Source organism: Elephantulus edwardii, unplaced genomic scaffold (assembly GCF_000299155.1).
Source record: "Elephantulus edwardii isolate Elephantulus edwardi_28Jun2011 unplaced genomic scaffold, EleEdw1.0 scaffold00263, whole genome shotgun sequence".
Lineage (NCBI taxonomy): Eukaryota > Metazoa > Chordata > Mammalia > Macroscelidea > Macroscelididae > Elephantulus > Elephantulus edwardii.
Window position 1 is genome coordinate 2,543,577 of NW_006400013.1, and position 18,825 is coordinate 2,562,401.

General features: G+C 43.4%; 1 protein-coding gene across 1 annotated transcript in view; it reads right to left on the minus strand.

The window, feature by feature from the left end:
• The window catches only part of DAPK2 (death-associated protein kinase 2), a 125,336-nt gene that overhangs the window by 29,629 nt on the left and 76,882 nt on the right, over window positions 1-18,825 (minus strand). The window contains exon 2 of the mRNA XM_006899632.1: window positions 10,228-10,449. Coding sequence (XP_006899694.1) covers window positions 10,228-10,449 — 222 coding nt within the window. The remainder of the gene's footprint in view (window positions 1-10,227; window positions 10,450-18,825) is intronic.

The following is an 18,825-nucleotide window of genomic DNA, read 5'->3' on the forward strand; positions in this document are numbered from 1 at the left end:
AAAGGACTTCTGGTCGCCTCCTACACCCAGCCCTTGGTTATCCTTATATAATCCAATATGACTGAGGAGGCAGAAGGCAGAAATGAGTGTTGTAAGAAAATGACAAGGAACAAATGCTGGGCCAGGAGATGAGAGATGTAGATTCCAGTCCAGCCCTGGCCAGTGACCTTGCACAGCTTCCTCTCTCCAAGTGTTGGTTTCCTCATTCACAAAATGAGAAGACTGAGCAAGACTGTACCTAAAGCCACTTTCATCTGATTTTATAAAAGACTATATACTGGTCCACAAGAGCACAGGCATAGTTTCTAATTTAAACATTTAAAAAATCGTTAATTATTCAAATTTCTAAAGATTCTGGAGTATCACTTCTGTCCTCACATTCCATGTATTTGTATCCTGCGGTTGATGTGATAGGACTGAAGACTTACAAGATAAAACTTCACATGGGATACAATGTAAAATAGATTTTATTTGCCTAATCTTCCAATCCTATTGGACTTGTTTATCTATCCTCCAGCAGATTCTGGGACACCCAGCCAGCACTGTAGGGGGTGGAGAGAGTTAAGGATCATCTTAGACTACAATAATGGAATTATGACAGGGGATCCAGGGCTTCAGGACCATCTAAAGAACCAGTTAAATATGCAGATCCTTGAGTCCCACTGCAGGTCTCACAATTTAAGTCTCCTTAGACCCTGTATTTTATAATGAGCGGTACATAAAAAACAACTATAGTAAATATTAATTATTCACAGGCTAGAACTGAGGTATATGCTTTATAATATTATCTTATTTCCTCGGTCACAATATCCTGTGTGGATTTATTTTTTCTATTTTACAGTTGAATTAAAACAAAAAAAAAATACTCAGAGAAGTTAAATGTCTTGTCCAAGTCAGTATCAGTTAAGAGTCACACTAAGCATAATGACTTTCAAACACTACATAACACTACGTGTCCCAAATGATTCCTATGTGGCTAGAAAGGCTCCCATCTCAGCTTTGAGAATCCTCTTCTGAATCCTGAATCTGAGTTTGTACCTCATTGTTGTTACATACTATCAAGTTGAAATCAACTCATAGCTGATTTCAGCAGGTTTTCAGAGGCAGTAGATCACACTGGAGGAGACTGACCATATTTCTCCCATGGAGCTGCTGGTAGATTCCAACCAGATACCTTTAGGTTGGCAATGCAGTTCCTTACCACTAAGCCACCAGAATTCCCTCCCTCCCTGCTACCTATTCTATTCTAAATAAAAAGTATCATTTTTTCCCCTCCAGTGGTATTAAGGGTTTATTGTTCAAAACGGCTTTGACTTTGCCATATGGATGGGTGGGAACATATGAATAGAGCCTGTTAGTCTATAAGGAGTCTGGTTAGTCTCACCACTAAATTGAACAGATTTTGGGGATCTTACCACTAACAAAGAAGAAAAAGATCAGGCAGAGTTTGCATCCTTCAGGGCCAAAGATTCCCATGCCGCTCAGACCAGAGGCTACAGGAGTAGCAGCAGTGGCCACAGCAGAGAAGCAGAGACTCAGCATGACACAGAGCTGATCTATGGGTTGCTCCCTCAAGGAACCAGAGCTAAGAGCCTTCGACCAAGTTTTTTGGAAGACGGAAGGAAAGAGGAGTGGGCCATAACTGGCAAGACTAAGAGTTTTGTAACACCGGCCTAAAGTTGCGAAGCTGAAGGCTCAGGTGTTGGGATGAGTAGAAAGGGATGTAAGAACACTGGGGACATGCCTGACCTCATAGGAATTGGGGTTTTTTGTTGCTTCTTTTTAATAAAAAGTTTTCATTTTATACTAGTTTACTTATAAAGTCTGTATGCATTGCTTTTCACACCAAGGAAATGGTTTTGTGCTATGGATGTTGTAGACAGAGATAGTTCCCCATTGTCAGATATGACCCTCCCTATGTGACCTTTTGCTCCTTTTACACCTTCTTTAATTGAAAATATACAGAGGCACACTTGAGTCCACTGATTAATCTTAGCATAATGGCAAGCAGAACAGACACAATGTAGAAGCACACAGCAACATCTATGAAGTTATTATGACCTAAAAAAAAATTTATTCTAAATGTGATTAAGCCTCTATTAAGATAGTTCAGCACTATCTAACAAAATTTTCTGCAGTGATGGAAATATTCTATATCTACACTGCCCAAGACAGTATCCATGTGTCACTTAACACAGCCTGTGTGATTAACTGACTTAAAAAATTTAACTAATTTAAATTTAAAAACTGAAGTAGTATAAAGTATTGCCCATGAAAAACAATTTGACTATTCTATAGTTTTGAATTTCACTTTAGCCATTGCACTGCACAAGTCAGGATGTGCTATAAGCATAAAATACACAGTAGATTTTAAAGATTTTTGTATGAAAAGAAGAGAGAATGGAAAACATTTACATTAATTACATGTTGAAATAACATTTTGTATATATTAAATGAAAATACTATTACATTTAATTCACATTATTAAAAGAACTTCTTATTCAATATTGTTGTGGTTAGGTGTCGTTGAGTCCAGTATGATTCATAGCAACCCTCTGAACCCTGTCCTATTATTATTCATATTCAATATGGCTACTAGGAAATTTTAAATTATGTATATGGCTCATATTGTATTTCCAATGGACAGCAATATTGTAAAAGTTATCTCCTCTCTGAGGTGTCAGAACCCATGAAAATAAGCTCTTCTGGCCATTGTGTTAGCCCCCCGCTGGGGGCAAATCTCCAGCTACCTTAACTGCAGACACATGGTCTTGCAAATCAACAACAGCTGTAGGATCCATATACTATAAATCAATATAAACACTGTGTGAAGTGGTGGTGAAGAAACTCTTAAAATTGGCAATGATAGTGGAGAAGAGACTCTAGAGAGACTAAGGAGAGACTCTGGCAAAGTGTAACCAGAGGAACCCTGGAAATAAAGGCCACAGTTAAAGGGTTTGCTTGCTGGATAACTAAAAGAAAAGCTGACTTGCAACTGTGCAGAGATAAAGTTTGCTGGATTTTAGGGAACCAGAGTCTTCTTGCATTTGGGCTACTGGAACGAACCTGGACTCTGACTAATTGTGAAGTTCCATCTTGCTGTTAATCTGACGTGAGACTGTTAGATTTTTTTTTTTTTTGAGACTGTTAGATTAAACCTGGATTTGTATTAATGATATTTTTTGTCTCTCCAACTCCCCAAACTATTTCCCTAATAAACTCCACAACTGGGAGTAAAGTCTGTGAGTCTTGCAATGAACACTGGATCCAATGATTGGTAAAAATAGGTGCAGGAGCATGAGGGGTGGCATGTCTGACTATGTAGCTGTTTGTATAGTACTATGGACATCAACAGAAAACTACCAGAAATAAAAGCTGGGTTTAGAAGAAGCTATGGCACTAGGGACATCATATCTAATATCAGATGGATCTTGGTTGACAGCAGAGAATACCAGAAGAATGTCTATCTGTGTTTCATTGACTACACAAAGGCAGCTGACTGTGTGGATCACAACAAACTGTAGCTAACATTGAGAAGAATAAGAATTCCAGAACACCTGATTGTGCTCATGTGAAACCTATACTTGGACCAGGAGGGAGTAATCAGAACAGAACAAGGAAACACTGCATGGTTTCAAATCGGGAAAGAAGTATGTCAGGGATGCATCTTGTCTCCATACCTTTTCAATTTTTATGCAGAACAGATCATTCAGGAAGCTGAGATTTATGAGGAGAAGTGTAGCATCAGAATTAGAGGAAGAGTCAACAACATACGTTATGCAGATGACACAATGTTGCTTGTTGAAAATGAGGTGGACTTGAAGCATTTGCTGCAGAAGGTCAAGGACTGCAGTCTTCAAAATGAATTGAAGCTCAACATCAAGAAGATATAGATTCTTACCACTGGGCAAGTTGGTAACATCATGATAAATGGAGAGGAGACTGAGATTGTTAACAATTTCACCTTGCTTGGTTCCACAATCAACACTCTTGGCACTAGCAGTGAGGAAATCAAAAGACAAATTGCACTGGAAAAATTTGTTGTCAGGGACCTCTCCAGAATGCCAAAGAGCGACCATGTCAATCTGAAGATTAAGGCGCACATGATCCAGCCCATGGTCTTTATAACTACTTGCTGTGCATCAGGGAGCTGGACAGTAACGAAGAATGATAGAAGGAGGATCAATGCCTTTGAGGTTGTGGTGCTGGAGATGAGTGTTCAACATTTCTTGGACTTCAAAGAGAATACTCAGATTTGTCCTGGAGAGGGCGAAACCAAGTTGCCCCTTAGAGGTGAGGATTTTGAAGCTCTGTCTCACATTTTGGGCATGTTGCCAGGAGGGATCTGTCTTTGGAAAAGGACATTATACTTGAAAACGTGGAGGGACAATGCAAGAGAAGAAGACCTGGATGAAATGGATTGACAATGTAACTGAGATAATAGGGTTAGGTGTGTCAGAGATAGTAAGACCAGCTCAGAATAGGGCAGGGTTCAGAGTTATTGTGCATAGGGTCACTATGAGTCTCGGGTGACTCGGCCCATAACAACAACAACAATGTGGACATTATTTATGAGGACAGTTCCCCTTTATGAAGTGGGTAGAAGTCAGACTCAGTCACCCCCATACTGCAATTGCTTCTTTTACAATATATAGTAATATCTGTAAATAACTAGTTTATAGGGAGTATGGGGAATAGAGGAATGAGTTAAAGACTACCATGAGGAAGGACTATGGACTCAGCCAAAATAGACTGAGACTATTAACACTGCAAATGATCCAGGTTCTTCAGCAAATCAATGGCATAAAAAAGAATAATAGTAGAATGTTACCGAGAAAAGAGATAAAAGAATCAAATAAAGTACAGAGACCTGTGGAGTAGACAGTCTTTATCAGAGAAGGTTTATAGGCTCTCACCAAGGCTTGCCTGGTTTCTTCACTGTTGTTGTTGTTATGTGCCATCGAATTGTTTGCGACTCAAAGTGACCCTATGTACAAGAGCCCTAAACGTCGTTCTATCCTGTGCCACCCTCACTGTCTCAAACACATTCATTCCCACCACTCCACTCACAGAATCGATCCATCTCATCGATGGTCTTCCTCTCCTGCGCCATCCCTCCACTCTCCCAAACATGATGTCCCTCTCCAAGGACCAGTCCCTCCTTGCAACATGTCTGAAGTATGTCAGACAAAGCTTCAGAATCCTTGACTCCAGGGAACATTCTGGCTTCACTCTCTCCAGGACAAACCTGCTTGTTTTCCAGCAGTCCATGGTACATTCAACACTCTTCTCCAGCACCACAACTCAAAGGCATCAATTCTCTTTCTATCATCCCTATTCACTGTCCAACTCTGCGATGCATAGCACGTAATTGCAAAGACTATAGCCTGGATCAGGCGCACCTTAGTCTCCAGCCTGATGTCATTGCTTTTGATTACTCTTGAGAGGTCCCTCACAGCTGACTTTCCCAATGCAATTCATTTCCTGATTTCCTGGCTGCTGTTATCAAGAGTGTTAACTGAGGAGCCAAGCAAACTAAAACTGTTAACTATCTCAATCTCTTCACCATCCATACTGATGCTGCCAATTGGCCCAGTGGTGAGAATCCTTGTTTTCTTGATATTGAGCTTCAATACATATTGAAGACTGCAGTCCTTGACCTTCTGCAGCAAGCGCTTCAGGTCCTCCTCAGTTTCAGCGAGCAGGGTTGTGTCATCTGCATAACGCAGGTTGTTGACGAGTCTTCCACCAATCCTGATGCCACATTCCTCCTCGTACAACCCAGCGTCTCAGATGATCTGTTCTGTATACAGATTGAAAAGATATGGAGACAAAATACATCCCTGACGGACCCTTTTCTTGATTTTGAACTATCCAGTGTCTCCCTGCTCTGTTCTGACGACTGCCTCTTGGTCCAAGTATTTCTTCACTAGGTGCAAAAAATACCCCAGTATCAGGTTTTTAAAAACTCCTATACCTGATATACATAGGGTAATAATCTAGAACAAGGGTACATTCCAGGCTGGGCTAGAGGAAGAGGGGGAGAAAACATACAACCATGAATTTAAAAAAACACACCACAAAAACCCCAAACCCAAATGTGTTATAACTGTTAGAGAAGCACACCAAAGTATATACACGTGAAATGGCATGATATTTGGGATTTGCTTAAAAATATTGTAGAAAAGAAGGGAGCTCTGGTGGCCTAGTGGCAAGAAACTGCACTGCAATACCAGAGGTATGTGGTTCAAATCCACCAGATACTCTGCTGAAAAAGGAGGGGCAATCTCCTCCTGTATCAGTCAGATCTGATTTGATGGTACATGCACAAAAAAATAATAAATAAAAAAATATTGTAGAAAAGAAAATATTTTGGGAAAAATATTTATCAAAAAGAAAAAAATGAGGATGAACATAAAGGGAGGTACGACTCTTTTATAAATCAACACTGGCAGAATGTTGACAGCTTGAAGCTGGGTGAGGGACAGGGGGCTTCTCCCTCAAGGCCTCAGAAGGCCTCGGCATCACTATACAGCAGGTTCCCAGCCCCTCCAGAACTGTAGTAAGTGTCCATTCGTCTAAGGTAATCAGTTTGCGACACTTTGATACAGCAGTCTTAGAAAACTAATAACAGGGGTACAAAAAGAGTGTCCATGTCATAGTCTTGTACTGAAGATCAAATGAGTTGGTGTGCAGGGTGGAGCACTCAGCACAGTGTCTGGTATATAGAAAAATCCACTTAAATAACAATGAGGCCTGATGTGGTGTGGCCTTTGTCACTGCACTAATTCTCTGTTTGTCATATGCAGTCAGCATGAGCTTAAGCAGCTGGAGAAGGTGTTGGCCATTCAGTGAGACTTGAATACGGCCTTGATGAATGAATAAATGGAATGGACAAGATAGAGCGGGAACAGCACAAGGAAAAGCATCACGATAGGCTTATCTGTGGCATTAAGTCCCTGTGCACAGGTCAGCCCAGGCGGTCAGGATCTGCACTGGAACGCTAGTTGTGCTACTTACTAGCAAGTCACTCTTACTTTAGTCTTTTCTCATCTGTCAAACAGGGTTTAAAACAACAGTAAAGATCCACAACTCCCTAAACAGGTAGATGATGATTTAAAAAAAAAAAAAAAGTATGTTCTGGCTATATGAGCTTCTCAAGGGCAGGGGCCATGAATTAGACTTTAGTCTTTTTTTTTTATTATTTTGTGTGCGTGTACCGTCAAATCAGATCTGACTGGTACAGGAGGAGATTGCGCCTCCTTCTCCGGCAAAGCATCTGATGGATTCGAACCGTGTTCCTCTGGGATTGCAGTATAGACTTTAGTCTTAATCTCTCTGTTGTTGTTGTTGTTGTTGTTGTGTACCTTCAAGTCAGAACCAACCCATAGCTAACCCTCCAGCAGGTTTTCAGATGCAGCTAATCACACAGGAGAAGATGGTCCATCCTTCCCTGTCAAGCAGCTGGTGGATATGAACTGTACACCTTCAGGATTACAGCACAGCTTCTTACCACTACATCACCAGAGCTCTCTTTTATGTCTCTAGTAGTTGGCAAATAATAGATGCTTAGTACATGTTTGGAGAAAGAAAAAGAAGAGAGAGGGAGAGAAAGGGAAGGGGAGATGGCAAGGATGGAGGAGAGAAGATGGTGGGCCAGAGCACACTGTCTGTCGGGTAGCAGTGTCCCTCTACTAGGTGGGACCTCAAGTGACTGCCTGGGTTCTGGGGACAGAGCCCAGTGTGCTATTTTTGCCACATGTCTGGCAAGTGAGATAATCCTTGTCCCACCTCATCCCATCCAGGGCCAGTGCTAGAACCTAGAGTACTTGTGCAATTTGTGAGAGACTAACCCTGAGTCTATGCTCTGTAGGCTTCAGTCAAAGAACCAGCACAGTGACTCCATTCTTTTCTTATCTTAAGCTCAAGCTTGAGCTGGAAAGAGGACATATGAGTTCCAGGGTTCAAATTTTCTTCTGATAAAACAGGAATAAGAAGCGAACAGTCTTACTGCCACCATTGGAAGTAGAAGTGAGAGTGAAAGAAATCTTGAACATTATGACAGCCTCTGTAGAGCACCAGAAATAAATACCGCACACCATATCATGGCAGGGGCAGCCGTGGTGAAGGCTGGATTTAGAGTTGACTGAGATGTTGCTACATTTTCAAGCTTTTCCAAGCATCCTCTCATCAGGGCTTCATATCTATTATCAGAGGTAGATAGAGCTACTGTGCCCCCAGCCCCATATTTGGCAAACAAATTTTAATTAAGATAGCAAATGACTCACCCAATATCAATAGGTAAATCTTCTCAGTCCCTGTTCACTGTATATTTTTTCTCACCATGCTCTTTCTACATTACAAAGACTGATCTGCTGATATGAGAAATAAAGACTCAAATACCCCAAGCACTAAGCACTCCTCCCACATCCCATGTCAATGGCTAAGCCTGCCTTAGAGGATGTCCCACTTGGAGAATTCCCACCAGGTCGTCTGGGCCAGGCAGCCATGTGCAATAACTAGTCCAACTGGCTGTGAGATCTTGGAAGAAATATAGAGAACACTGGGAACTAGTGTTAGGGAGAACAAGGACAACTTTCACACATTGAAAAGTTGAGATGAACAATTTAAGAATCAAATGCAAGAATATGCAAATGATCATTTGCTTCTTAGAACTGTATCCTGGCAATGCCACGCATGGTTCTCATGTTGAATGATCCCAAATGTCAGGTGTCCCACCCCACCAGAAGGAGACAAGTTAAGCATGGTGCCAGGTTCCCGGATGAGCTGGACAGCTTAGAGAGGGTGCAGTAACCTCTTGAAGGTCACAATGAAAAGTTACCACTCCTTTGCTAACTGGCAAATGTGCAAGTTTGTGAAGCTCAGAACAAAACTCTAGCCCAGTGTCTTGCTACTTGACAAAGCTGCTAGAACTCGTGCCAAACCTACTGTCCGCCAGAGCACTATCTTCCCATTCCATGGAAAGCTCTCCAGAGGGATATATGGGTGGCCAACCAATCCCTAGTTGTTGCTGTTGTTCTTGTTATTGTTGCGACTGTTGATTCTGATTCATAGTGGCCATAAGGGACAGAACTGTCCCTTAGGGTTTCCAAGGTCATAAATCCTTATACAAGCAGATCACCACATCCTTCCCCCACAGCTAGTCCCTGGAATCTGCACTGGCTGCTGGGACTCAAGCCTTCACTCTGCCACTTCCCGTCTAGAGGACCTGGTATCTAGTGGACCTGGCAGTAAACAGGCCTCAATGCTCTTGAGGGTACTAACAGTCACTAAACTGGAGAGGAAAAAAGTCACTGTGTGGCAGGATTATTTTAAAGATTAAATAAAAATTAAAAAAATAGGAGTAAAGCACTCCTATTTACCTATTAAGGTGTTCTGGTGGTGCAGTGGTTAAGTGCTTGGTTGTGAATTGAATGGTCAATGTTGCAAACCAACTAGCCACCAGGCTAGATATGGCCATCTGTTTCTGGAAGAGTTTACAACCTTGAAAAGCTTGAGGGGCAGTTTTACTCTGTCAGAGACACTGAGGTTCGATCAGGAGAGGGCAGGGTTCAGAGCCTCTGTTCACAGAGTCACTGGGCACATCACAACAACAGCAACAACGGACCACCATGAGTGACTCAGAAAAGACTCAGCAGGCAATGGGTTTAGTTTTCTTCTGCTTTATCTATATAATAAACTGTTTATAAGGCTCTGCCCTTATCACAGTCTTTCTGAGGAATGTTTATAAGGCTCTGCCCTTATCACAGTCTTTCTGAGGAATGAACAGGTGATGAATACAAAGCAACTAGCATAGGTGCGGCCTATAAGAGGTATCCTTAAATAATAAGCACAATAAAATAAAAAAGGTATCCAACAGGACAAGTGCATCGGCTTTTCTCCTGGAAAGAGAAGGGCTTCACAGGGTCCAGGATGCTGGTTCTTCCCCTACAGACACCTACTGTGCAGACTCCAACACCAGCCTTTTCATTACTTTAATCCCACTGTCCAATAAAAGCCAGACCCTTGCCTTCCCTAATACTACTCAGTAAGCCCACCCCTCCTCTAAGCTCAGCTTCAGAAAGAAGATGACCTAACAGAAGCAAAGGAAACTGCCGGTCTATCCCTGCCCTCCTCCCGGCCGACCTTGGCTCTGGGGGCTCGGCCCTGGGGCCTGTGGGCGGGTGCCCCGCGTCCCCGCCCACACGTCCGTGTGCCCCCACTCACAGCTCCAGGATGAGCACCACGTCGGTGCGGTTCTCGTAGACGTCGTGCAGCGTGATGATGTTGGGGTGCAGCACCTGCCGCAGGATGCTCACCTCCCTCTCGATCTCCTCCCGGCTCACGCCCCGCCGGCTGGCCCGGCTCTGCCGCTTCTTGATGAACTTGGCTGCGAACTCGTGGCCTGTGCTTTTCTCCCGGCACTTCTTTACGATGGCAAACTGGCCGCTGTGGGGCACAAGGCCATACAATTAGGGTGTGATTTGGGGGGAGGGGAATACAAAGCTGTAAGATTAGGGTGTGATTTGGTGGGAGGGGGAGAGTAGAGAAGTGATATGGTTGTCTGCCACAAATCAGGCTTGGAGAGGCCAACGGCAGAACGGGGCCCATAAAGTTTACAAGGATATCATATCTTTAGGGACGTAGATTGCTACGTCTTCCTCTCCCAGAGCTGCTTGGTGGGTTCTAACTGCTGACCTTCCTGTTAACAGTTGAGCACTTAAGTGCTGTGCCTCCAGGAGGCGTCCAATCAGGGCAGAGCGACACATGCTACCAACTAGCATCCCCACCTGGGTGTCAACCAGTGATGATGATGAGGCCCTACAGGCTGTTTTTCACCTTTCACTAGCAATACTTAGAGCAGGCAATTTGAATCCACCGGTTGCTCCGTAGGATAAAGATGGGCTATCTCCTCCCGTGTAATTTGCTGCCTCTGAAAATCCATCTGAGGGTCAGCTAAGGGTCAGTTCTGACTCAATGGTACACAACAAGATGAAGGAATACTTTGTGCCAGTATGGTCATTCCCAGTGTACAGATGTGGACAGACTCTCAGAATGGTTATTGATAGGATCAGATCAGGATGACACAGCTTGGTCATGCCAAGGCCTCAACTAGACACCATACCTGGTATCTATGAGAAGAAATCATAATATCCATCAGTGAACAATGTGGCCAACCAAAAGCCAAACCTACTGCTGTCTAGTGGATTCACACTCAAGGCAACTCCACAGGGTTTCAAGGCTGTAAATCCCCAGGGGAAGAGACTGCCAAGCTTTCCCCAGGAGTGCCTGGTGGGTTCAAAGTGCCAGCCTTTCCATTAGCAGTCCAACACCAGGGCTCCTATACAATGTTAAAAACAAACAAAAACAGAAAGCAACTCAAACTCATTGTTGTCCAGTCAAAACCAAGTCATAGCTGACCCTACAGCCGGTTTCCAGAGGCTACAAATCCCATGGAAGGAGAAAGCCCATCTTTCTCCTACAGAGCAGGTGTATTTGAACCTCCTGCCTTTGAGTCGGCAACGAAAAAGGGAGTAGAGGTAAAAAAAGGTTGTTGTTATGTCCCTGGAGTCAACCTGGTAGCCACTCTTCCTCCTTGAAATCCCCCTCCCCCACCCTCCTAAGATTGTCCTGAGCTTACTCTCTTTAAAGAAAAAAACACAAAAACCAAACACTTTATCAACAACAACGACTGGACCAATAGGCAACATCATAGTAGATGAAGAAATGATTGAGAAGCTGTCCAGTCCAGAATAAGAGGTGTATAGCAAAGTAGACTGGGGACGGGGAAGGAAATTATGCAAAAATGAATGAATGAAAATCCAATTTTTCTGTAAACTTCTATTAAAAATAACAATTTAAAAAAAGATTTTATAAAAATCACTTTATCAAGGTTTAATTCACATTGCATACAACTCATCTGTTTAAAGGGTACAATTTAGTGGTTTTCGTATATTCACAAGAGTGGGGCCCTGATTATCACAATTTTAGCATATTTTTATCACTCCAAAAGGAAATCTGTGTCCCTCAGCCATTACCCTCACCTCTCCATCTCCCCTCAGCTCTTAGCTACCACCAATCTAGTTTCTAGCTCTACAGACTTACCTATTCTGGATGTTGCATGTAAATGGAGTAATCATACAATATTGTAGTATTTTCTGACTGGCTTCTTTCACTTTACATAATGTTCTCAAGATTCATCTGTGAAGTAGTTGTTGTTGTTAGGTGCCGACGAGTACAACTCATTGTGACCATATGAACAAATGATCTGAACCCTGTTCTACCCTGTGCCATCCTCATACTTCCTGTCACCCAAGAGCACATTGCAGCAGTCACCATGTCAATCCACCTGGTTGAAGGTCTCCTCCCCTTCACTGCCCTCCTTCCTCCTTTTATGGCTAAATATTCCACTGTGTGGCTATGGCACATTTTGTTTACCCATTCATCAGGTGATGGGTATTTGATTTGTTGCCACTTTGGGGAATTATAAATTACACTGTTATGAATATTTGTATACAGGTTGTTGTGTGAAGATTTATTTCTATATCTCTTGAGTATGTATAGCTAGGAGTGAAATTGCTAGATAATATGGTAACACCATGTTTAACATTTAAGAAACTGCCAGACTGATTTCCAAAGAGGCAGGATCTATTTATACCACCACTGACAAACAACGTATGATGGGAGAAGGATGAGAAATCTCCTCTGTGCAATTTCTCCACATTTTTCCAAAACTTCGTATTACCTGTCTTTTTATCACAGACTTCCTAGTGGGTGTAAAGTACTTTCTCATTGTATGACACATGCTTTCTTGGCACCCAAAATAGCCACTGCTTGAGACAGAACTCAAAAGGTTTTATGATTCCGTTTAATAGCATAATAAAGAGCCTTTGGCCTCTAAATTAGGATGTACTATTCAAGTGACACCCTGGATATTTGCCTCAACCTCAGAAAATAGCATTGCGTCTGGACCACTCTATTATTAGAATAATCCTTAGTGAGACAGTCTCTAAAATAAACCTGAGAGGCAACAACAACCAAAAACAATTAAGCCACGTAAGCAAGGAATAAATACACCAACACTTAAAGAGCTCTCAAATGGCTAGAAGTCATTGGATACATTTTTGTGTCTCTCTTCACCCCTCTCCTTTCCATTCACTCAACACTGCCTGACCATCTTCCCTGAGCCAGGCTCCGAGCTGTGCAGTAGTGGACAAGGATCAATGTTAGCGACAACAGAACTCTGAGGAAGAAAAGATCCCTGTGCCAGGCAGGGAAGTCTCCATGCAGATAAATTTATATTACCTTGGTCACTAACTCTGTAGTTTGTGCCACTTAGGATCCGAATACTGGCTCTGAGCTGTCCACATCTGAGGGTCTGACGTAGGTGGAGTGAAGCCAGGCCTCTCAAAGCCAAAGTGAACCCATCCTAACAATTAGTCACTTGGAGCCACTTCAGGCCTTGGGGACATCAGGTCCCTTAGTGGTGCCAGCAAACACTTGACAAAGCTTCCCGTCGCAAGCCAGCCAGGAGTCTCAGCGTCAGGACAGCCTCACTCCTCTCCTCTAGCTGGGATCCACGAGGGGCTGCTCACACAGGTGTAGCATTTTGGAGTTCCTACAGCCTCTCCACAGCAGCCCTGAGGGCTCAAGAGGGCTCTGGTGCTCTCGTCTAGGCTTCTCAAGCACAGAGGTGAGAGGTCCAGGCTTGAATTTAACACGCAGACTCAAGAGAGCTCACAGCCCCACACACTGTAACACACTACCTCACTTCCTGGATGAAAGGGTAACACAGTGCTTGTGACGCAGAGCTAAATGTTTCAGGTCACCCAAACAGAGCTTCCACTTTGTCTTTTGAGGGAAATGGAGGCATTTTCCTATATCACATGCCTGGAAAATTCCTCAAGCTCTCAAGAAGCAAACGAGTGTTTGCTTTCTCTGAATTTTCTCTGTGAGAGCAGCTGTGGCAGAGGGAGGTGACCAAGGGCCAGACTCAACGAGTGGGCATCCTCCTCCTGTTGAAGGGAGGTATTTAGAGAATGGGTGACTAAAACAAACAAATTTCCAGCCACAGAGCCCATCTCTCCAGGGACATCCGAACAACAGTTATGGGGAATAGGGAGCCTCCAGGAAAGTCAAGGCTGCTTATCAGTTCTCCCCTTTTCCTTGAGCAGTTACTGGAAAGAGTGGCAAACAGCTCCCACAAGGGCCAGTCCTTAAAGCCATAAGGTTTTGGACAACAGCAGCAGACCTTAAGGTCAGACTGTCCTGGACTCAGGGACTTAGTCTGTCACCTTGGGCAAGTCTTAGCCTGCTCTGAAAACTGCTTTCCTCATCTGTAAAACGGTAATCATGATTATTGAGAAGACCAGAAACACATGCAATATATTGCAGTTAGTTTGTGCCATTGGGTCAATTCTATCTTACAACTCTATAAGACAGCACAGAACTGCCCCATGGGGTTTCCTCGGATGTCATCTTTATAAAAGCAGGTGGCCAAGTCTTTTCTCCAGTGGAGTTGCTAGTGAAGTCAGCCTTCCAAGGGTGAGTTCAGTTAACTGCAAATGGGTTCACCACAGTTTGACCACCTGCTAAGAATTTGTATTTCCACCCTAGATACACTGAATCCAAATCTACATTTTAACAAAATTTCTGAGGTCTTATTGATCCTCTTATGCACACGTTGGTGTTATTGCTGTTGGTAGATGCCTTTGAGTCCAGTATGACCCTATGAACAACGGATCTGAACCCTGTCCTATTTTCACAATCTCTGACACACTCGAGCCCAGTGCTGGAGTCACAGTGTCAATCCATCAGGTTGAGGGTCTTCCTCTCCTTTGCGACCCTCCACCTTTCCAAGGTTGATGTTCCTCTTCAAGGAACAGGTTCTCTTAGCAACATGCCCAACGTATGTGAACTAAAAATTCACCATCTCTGCCTCCAAGAAGCATTCTGGCTGCACTTTTTCCAAAACATCTGTTTGCTCACATATGTATTCTGCCCCCTTTCAGTCAGCAGCCAGTGTTAACTATTGTACCAAGGCATCTATATAATAGAGTCACTCTCTCTTGCCATTAAGTCAGAACGGACTCCTAGCTGACTCTCCAGTGGGTTTTCAAAGGCTGCTGACCATCTTTCTCCTGAGGTGCTACTTTAATATAATTGTTAAGTGCTGTCAAGTTGACTATAACTTACAGTGACCCTCTGAACAACAGATCCAATCCTCCCCCTATCCTGCACATTCTCACAGCTCTAATATCCTCGAATTCATTGTTATAGTCACTATGTCAATATATTTCATTGAAGACCTTCCTCTTGTTTACTGGTAACTAAAAGGCATGAGGTTAGACTCCACCAGCTGATCTGTAGGAGAAAGATGGACAATCTCATCCTGTGTGATTTCAACCTGGGAAATCCTCTGGAGGATCAAGTAGGAGCTGGTTCTGATTTGACAGCAATGAGAGAGAGAAGGAACAATGAGCAGCTATTATGACTGGTAGGAACCCTGATGACACAGTGGTTAAGTACTCTGCTGTTAAGCAAAACGTTAGGGTTTGAACTCCTAGCCATTTGGAAAGAGAAAGATGTTTGCTTCCATAAAGATCCATAAGCCTGGAAACCCGATGGGGTAGTTCTACTCTGTCCTTTAGGCTCACTGTAAATGTCAGTGGATTTGGTTTGATTTGATAATTGTTGTTATTAGCTTGTGTCTTATGTGATGTCCAAGCAAAAGTTTTGTGTCAGACACTATCGAGTCAAAACTGATCCATAGTTGATCTTCGAGTGGGTTTTCAGAGGCAGTAAATCACACAGGGGAAGACTACCCAGATTTCTCCCACGGAACAGCTGGTGCATTCAAACCATGTGCCTTTGGGTTGGCAGTGCAACTCCTTACCCACCAAGCCACCAATTCCCTAAGCAAAAGGTACCAGACAAAAAGTCACTGACTTAAATGGTATGAATGTACAGCCAGGGAAACTGTAATTTCAAAAGCTCCCCAGATGATCCCAAGGAAGACACATGTGAGTATTTCTCTGCTCAAAGTAATTAACCAATGTTTAATCCTTAGAGCAGCAGTTTTCAGCTCTGACTTCATTTTGGAAGCATTTGGCAAACTGAATGCTCAAAAGCCTGAGCTCCTCCCCAGGGTTCTGGGGTTCTGAATGCCAAGGCCTGGGCCTGCAGCCGGGTGTGTGAAATTTATAAACTTTCCAGGTGATTCTGATGTGCAGCCTGGGCTGAGAACCCTTAATTTATAGCAACTCTCTGATGATCCACATTGTACTGTTAAATAAACGACACAGCTCTGCTCATGTCATCCTTTGTCCTTTTTCGTATTACACTCCCCTTTAATTCTCTGGACTGACAAATTGATGGGCAGAGGGAAGAGAAGAAAAGGTGCAGGGCTGCTTCTCTCACCAACACAGATTTTCTTGGACCGTTGCTTAAACTGCTGCTATTTGAATTTGCAAGTCAAGAAAATTATTTGGGTTTGGTGTGGAAGTTTATAACGTGGACAGCTGCAGTAGATGCTCAAGGACTAGTCCTGAGGTGGCACCACGGTGCCCATCAGAGGGCACCAGCAGACCAGTGAAAGGTGAAGACAGTGATGGTGACAAGCCCTCGTTCATCCCTACAGTGAAGAGACGCCCAAGACGGCATCCAGGGAGACAGCTGAAGGAAGACAACCAACCTTTATGGGAGAGGGTGTACCATTTCCAACACTAACTCAAGAATTAGGAGAACACTGTACTACACAAAGGCAAAGCATGCATGTTTCAACTCCACCATCACCTGACCCACATAGCTTACAGCTTCAGTCAACATCTAATCCATGGTCTCACATAGCAAAAACCTCTCAGAAGCCCTAACTCCTAATCCTGGTTCTGCCATTAAAGAAGGACTTTGAATTATTTGGAAATAGTTCAGTCATGGCCAACAGTACAAATGGGTACACACTGCACAGAAATCAAATGTCTTCCAGTGGATTCTGAGCCTCTTAACAAGGTGCCCTGCTCAAAGATGGCAGCCAACGACATTGTTTTGAATGTGTGTTGACCGGCATCTTTGAGCAGGGTTTCTGGGCCTGTTTCCTACTCTGGTCAAAATGCACATGCAACACTGATTTGGTTGCTATGCAATGCGTTCACGGCCCTTGTTTCAGTAGATGATGCCCTGCATCAAAGCTCTAGGACAAATAATTGCCTTCTCAGTTCGTGGTTTCAGTCTGCCACATGAAATTCCACCCTTGCTTCCTGCTAGAAAGCTCTAAATAGCTTGCAGCAGCTTAGAACAGAAATGAAGGCTTTCTCTTCATCCTCCTAATTCCTCTCTCTAGGTTGAGGTCTTCAAGAGACTTGCATTCCTGTCTACCACTGACTATGACCCTGGAAAGCCTGTTAAGCAAATTGTACCTCAGCTTCCTCCCTGGACCAGTGGGAATAAGAATGCCTACCCTGTTCACCTCCCAGGTTGTTGGAGAAATTACAAGATAATGTCTAAGAAAAGACTTTACCATTCAACACTATAGAAGGCATGAGATGTGGGCGGGTGGGACCTCTATGCCTAAGGCTGGCTTACCGATGTCACGTAGGAGGGTTTAGCAAGAGACAGTAAATCCCTAAGACACAGCAACTATGCCAAGATGCTCTCCTACAATGATGTCAGAAACACACCCTTTTCCTGGACTAAGGGTTCATTCCTGATTCACTCAGCACCACAGAGGATCAGGGAGAGCTGTGCAGTGACAGTGTCACCAGAAAACAGGCTTCATTCCAAAACTTGGCAGGGTCCACAATGCCACTCATGTTCTCATGTAAACATTCTAGGAATCAGATTAAATGAAGCATGCCTAGAATAGTTTCTCAAGGAGCTCTGGGGGTTTAGTGATAGGGAATTGCACTGCTGAAGCAAAAGCATGCAGTTCAAATCCACCAGCTGCTCCAGGAAGAGAAGGATGAGTAATCTCCTCCCCTGAGATCTACTGCCTCTGAAAACCCTCTGGAGGGTCAGCTATGTGTCTGTTCCAACACAACAGTACATAGCAATAACAACAGTTTCTCAGTGCTCAAAAATACCTTTGGTTTAATATATCTCCCATTAGTGTTTTTCCCTTCCTCTCATGTTTATCCTTGATAGCTATCAAAGAATGTTTGTTTGGGTGTGTACATTTTTTAGTAATTTTTGGTAGTAGCTTTGTTGTAGGCTCATGCAATCCTTTCTGTGATTGACATATTACTCAGCACAATGTCCTCCAGATTCAAACACATTGTGAGGTGTTTAAGGAATTAAAAAAAGAAAATTGTCAATGCATGGTAATAATAAAAAAACCAGGCAGGTACTAATTTAATTTTCTTATTGTGCTTAAATTCTCAGCAGATAACATACCCCTGTAGCCTGCATCAGGCTTACCCACTTCTACCCTCCATGGTAAACCAGGTCAACCAGACTTGTTTTGTCAACTGCCGGAGGCACAGCTGCTAATAGTTGTGCAAGGTCTATGAATAGAGTTAGGGAGCTTTGGTGGCCCAGCAATAAGAAGCTGTACTGCAATCCTGAAGGCATGTGGTTCAAATCCACCAGTTGCTCTGTAGGAGAAGGATGAGCAATCTCCTCCCTTGTGATTACTGTCTCTGAAAACCCACAGGAGAGTCAGCTACAGGTTGGTTCTGACTCGATGGTACACAACAACAACAACATGAATAGAGCTGTCAGGAGGTGACAACTCTTGGAAAAAGATACCATGTTTACAAAAGTGAAGAATCAGTGAAAGAAGAAAACTCTCTTTGGGATGGATTGGCTTGGCCATGGTGGGAATGCGGAGGA